This window comes from Nicotiana sylvestris, chromosome 2 (assembly GCF_000393655.2).
Source record: "Nicotiana sylvestris chromosome 2, ASM39365v2, whole genome shotgun sequence".
Classification (NCBI taxonomy): Eukaryota; Viridiplantae; Streptophyta; class Magnoliopsida; order Solanales; family Solanaceae; genus Nicotiana; species Nicotiana sylvestris.
In genome coordinates, this window is record NC_091058.1 from 143881359 (window position 1) to 143886336 (window position 4978).

At 41.9% G+C, this 4978-nt stretch overlaps 1 protein-coding gene across 1 annotated transcript; it reads left to right on the forward strand.

Annotated features, from left to right (window-relative positions):
• The first annotated feature begins 1111 nt into the window (after window positions 1-1111).
• On the forward strand, window positions 1112-1669 carry LOC138885711 (uncharacterized). Its single transcript, XM_070166688.1, has one exon. It carries the CDS (start codon window positions 1112-1114, stop codon window positions 1667-1669), a length of 558 nt encoding a protein of 185 aa, XP_070022789.1.
• Window positions 1670-4978: the final 3309 nt, after the last annotated feature.

The window sequence follows — 4978 nt, forward strand, 5'->3', positions numbered from 1 at the left end:
TGCTGGGGCCCCCTATATGAGAGCCATGACGACCATCTTCCATGATATGGTACACAAGAAAATAGAGGTGTATTTTGATGATGTCGTCATCAAATCCAAGAGGGCCACAAATTACATAGGAGACTTGAGGAAGTTCTTTGACACGATATGAAGGTACACTTTAAGACTGAACCCCGCAAAATGTGCACTCGGGGTTCCTACAGGAAAATTGTCGGGATTCATTATCAGCCACTAAGGAATCGAGTTGGAACCGTCGAAAGTTAAAGCTATCCAAGATTAACCACCACCAAAGAGCAAAAAAGACATGATGAGCTTCCTGGAGCGCCTCAACTATATCAGTCGCTTCATAGCACAGTTAAAATATTGAGGAAGGATGCTGACACTAGTTGGACTAAAGATTGTCAAAAGGCTTTTGACAAAATTAAGGAATACCTGTCCACACCACCAATCCTAGTCCCGCCGGAACCTGGAAGACCTTTGCTACTCTATTTGTCCATACTAGATGGGTCTTTTTGGCTGTGTTTTAGGACAACATGAAGATACAGGAAGAAAGGAACAATCCATATATTACTTGAGTAAGAAGTTCACACCTTACGAAGCACGGTATTCTCTACTAGAACACACTTGTTGTGCTTTGACAAGGACAACTCAGAAATTGAGGCATTACTTCTGTGCTTATACCACATACCTCATATCAAGAATGGATCCTCTGAAGTGCACCTTTTACAAGCCTATGCATATTGGGAAGTTTTCCAAATGGTAGATATTGTTAAGTGAGTTCGATATCATCTATGTAACTCTAGAAGGGAGTCAAAGGACAAGCGTTGGCAGACTATCTTGCTGAAAATCCTGTGGGAGGAGAATACAAACCACTAAAAATGTATTTTGCTGATGAAGAAGTGTCATTCGAAGGAGAGCACATTGCCGAAGCGTATGACGGTTGGAGAATGCTCTTCAACGGAGCTGCACACTTCAAAGGAGTGGGTATTGGAGCGGTCTTGGTATTAGATACAAGTCAATATTATCCTGTATCCGTAAAGCTTAGGTTTCCGTACACCAATAATATGGAAGAATATGAGTCTTGCATCATGGGTTATATTTGGCCATCGATATGAATATACAAGAGTTGCTGGTAATTGGTGATTCAGATCTTCTGGTACATCAAGTTCAAGGAGAATGGGCTATGAAAAACACCAAGATACTACCATACTTGTATCATGTGCAAGAATTGATAAAGTGGTTCACAAAGATAGAATTCAAACATGTTCCAAGAGTCCAGAACAAGTTCGCAGACGCACTGGCCACCTTGTCATCAATGATACAACATCCAGACAATAATTTCATCGATCCCATCCCGGTGAAGATCCATAATCAGTCGGCTTACTGTGCTCATATTGAAGATGAAACAGATGGAAAACCTTGGTTCCATGACATTAAGGAATATTTGGCAAAAGGAGAATACCCAGAACAGGTGAACCATACTAAGAAACGCACACTGCGGAGGCTGTCCAATCACCTCTTTCAAAGTGGAGGAACTCTATATAGAAGAACTCCTGATCTGGGATTGTTAAGGTGTGTTGACGCAAAATATGCTTCCAAATTGCTTGAGGAGATACATGCCGGAAATTACGGACCACAGCGGTTTTGTTCTAGGGAAAAGGATACTTAGAGCTGGATATTTTTGGATGCCCATGGAAACTGATTGCATCCGGTACGTCCAAAAATGCCACTAATGCCAGATACATGCAGACATGATAAAAGGTACCACCAAATGAACTTAATGAAACAAGTGCACCTTGGCCTTTTGCTCCATGGGGAATGGACGTCATCTGTCCGATTGAGCCCACTACTTCAATCGGGCTTAGGTTCATTTTAGTGGCCATTGATTACTTCAGAAAATCGGTGGAGACTGCATCTTACAAAGCTGTAACCAAGAAAGTCATCACCAATTTTGTTAGGGATCGTATTATTTGTCGATTCGGGGTTCCCGAGTCTATCATCACTGATAATACTGCCAATCTTAATAGTGTCTAATGAAAGCCATGTGTGAAACCTTCAAAAACAAGCACAAAAACTCTACAGAATGCATGCCTTAAATGAACGGAGTCGTGGAAGCTGCTAACAAGAACATCAGAAGATACTAAGGAAGATGCTAGAAAACCACAAGCAATGGCACGAGAAGTTACCCTTTCCCCTATTGGGGTATCGTACCATAGTTCGCACATCAACTAGGGCAACTCCCTATTTACTGGTTTATGGTACCGAAACTGTCATTCCCGCCGAGGTAGAAATTCATTCTTTAAGGATCATACAAGAAGCCGGACTCAGTGATGCAGAATGGATAAGGAGCCGTTATGAGCAACTAGCCCTCATAGATGGAAAAAGAATGAATACAGTATTTCACGGTCAGCTTTATCAGAATACAATGTCCAGAGCTTTCAACAAAAGGGTCAAACCAAGACAATTCACACCGGGGCAGTTGGTGCTGAAGCGGCTCTTCCCACATATAGATGAAGCCAAAGAGAAATTTTCACCCAACTGGTAAGGTCCCTACATGGTTCACAGGGTACTAACAAGAGGAGCACTCATACTTGCAGAAATGGACGGAGAAGTTTCGCCAAAACCTATCAATTCAGATGCAGTCAAGAGATACTATATTTAGATTATTTACGTTTCTTCATCTGATATAACTGAACTACGCTTGACCTGATTCCCGTTTATGAAGAGATACGTAGGCAGCCCTGTGGGTTCGGTCACATCTTAATAAAATCTTCATTTCCCTAGAACCAAAAATTGAGGCATAATTTTGAGGAGGGCCCTCAAAGTTCCGGAACAAGTCTAGCCGACGCCATCACATGCAAGACAGTTCGAAATCCGTGAAGTAACTGGGACAAAATTTTGAGGAGGGCCCTCAAGATTCTAATGCAAGGAAGTCGCAATGTCTCTAAAAGTGTCACAGTCATTAGTTCATCTAATTTACTTGATATTATATACCACTATGTTTTATAAAATAATTCTATTCCATCAGTAAATGCACATTTTCGAAAAATTTACTTCTGTGAAAGCCAGGTGTTTTCCAGGGTAAATCAAATAGGGTCTCCAGAGCAAAGCAAACAAAAACAAGCAGACAAAGGCACAAACCAACCTCCCTGCAAAACTCACAATTTTTCTTTTAATGCATGGACAAGGAATACCCACAAGCACGTGCGCCTTAAATCATCACCTTCATAACAACCGAACAGCCAAGCGCAAATATATATCCAGCTAAGAAATATTCTGCTCCTATTTGCTATTTGTCTACTACATGAGATTAAGCCCGATCTCAAACCTTGCATGAGGCTAAGCCCTGCCTCGATATTTGCATAAGGCTAAGTATTACCTTCTGTCTACATGAGACTAAGCCCTGTCTCAAATATTGCATGAGGCTAAGCCATGCCTCCATATTTGCATAAGGTTAAGCATTGCCTTCTTTGTACATGAGACTAAGCCCTGTCTCAAATCTTGCATGAGGCTAAGCACTGCCTCCATATTTGCAGAAGGTTAAGCACTGCCTACTCTCTGCATGAGACTAAGCTCTGTCTCAAATCTTGCATGAGCCTAATCCCTGCCTCGATATTTGCATAAGGTTAAGAATCACCTTCTCTCTATATGAGACTAAGCCCTATCTCAAATCTTGCAAGAGGCTAAGCCCTACCTCCATATTTGCATTAGGCTAAGCATTGCCTTCTCTTTGTATGAGACTAAGCCCTATCTCAAATCTTGCATGCGGCTAAACTCTGCCTCCATATTTGCATAAGGTTAAGCATTGCATTCTCTCTGCATGAGACTAAGCCCTATCTCAAATCTTGCATGAGCCTAAGCCCTGCCTCGATATTTGCATAAGGCTAAGCATTGCCTTCTCTATGCATGAGACCAAAACCTGTCTCAAATCTTGCATGAGGCTAAGCCCTGCCTCTATATCTACATTAGGCTAAGCATTACCTTCTCTCTGCATGAGACTAAGCCCTGTCTCAAATATTGCATGAGGCTAAGCCCTGCCTCCCAAATTTGTGTAAGGCTAGCCTTCTCATGAGACTAAGCTTTTTCTTCCTCTACATAAGTGTTTCCCTATTCTAAACTTTTCATTATATTCTTCTCTCAGGGTTAAGCTTTGCCCCCCAAACAAGACCAAGCTTTGTCTACTTATCACCTCTAGTATCATGTCTCTGCACTTCGTGGGCTGATATATAGCCAGCTTGTAAAAAGGCGTCATAGTCCGAAGGCGTCATCCTTATAGCCTGAAGACACCATGTCATGGCCTGAGGATCTCTCAACACTGCACATCATTAGTCAAAGGCGTCATGGTTTAGAGGCACCATTTTCATGGCCCGAGAACATCATTTCATGGCCTGCGAATCCCTTATCTCATGTTTTATGGCCCGGGATATCATGGTCTAAGGACGTCATCTTCACTATCTAAAGACAACCTTCGTAGTCCAAAAGGAACTTGCATCATGTTTAAATTCTCGCAGTAATCTATACAGTTGCATGCATCGTGTTTTATGTTTTGCAGGAAATCCAGGAGGTAACCGTTTTTCAAACAGGAGCAACCTTCACTCCGGTTTCCACTCATACATTTATGCCTTGCTGTTATTTCAAACGTAACTGATTCTCATCAATTACTCGCCTTTACTCTACGATCTTTCAGATACCTGCCCTACGATACATCCATTACAATTCAGATTCACAATCATAACTCTGCATAAGCCCATTCGATACTATCTTACCCAAAAGAACCAAAATATACGGTCATTCCTATAACAATTCCATCGGTTTCATTCGTCGTTGGGTCCAGAAGTACACACGGCCTGATTCCTGTAAAACCAGGGATATGTAGGTAGCTTAGAAACCAGGGTGCGGCCTATATTTTTCAAAACATCCCATTCGGTCAATATCGATCATCATTTCTTTACCCGACAACTCTTTCATCCTTCCCAGG

Coding starts and splice junctions, on each gene's coding strand:
- LOC138885711 (XM_070166688.1), top strand. CDS start 1,112: ATGAATATACAAGAGTTGCTGGTAATTGGTGATTCAGATCTTCTGGTA.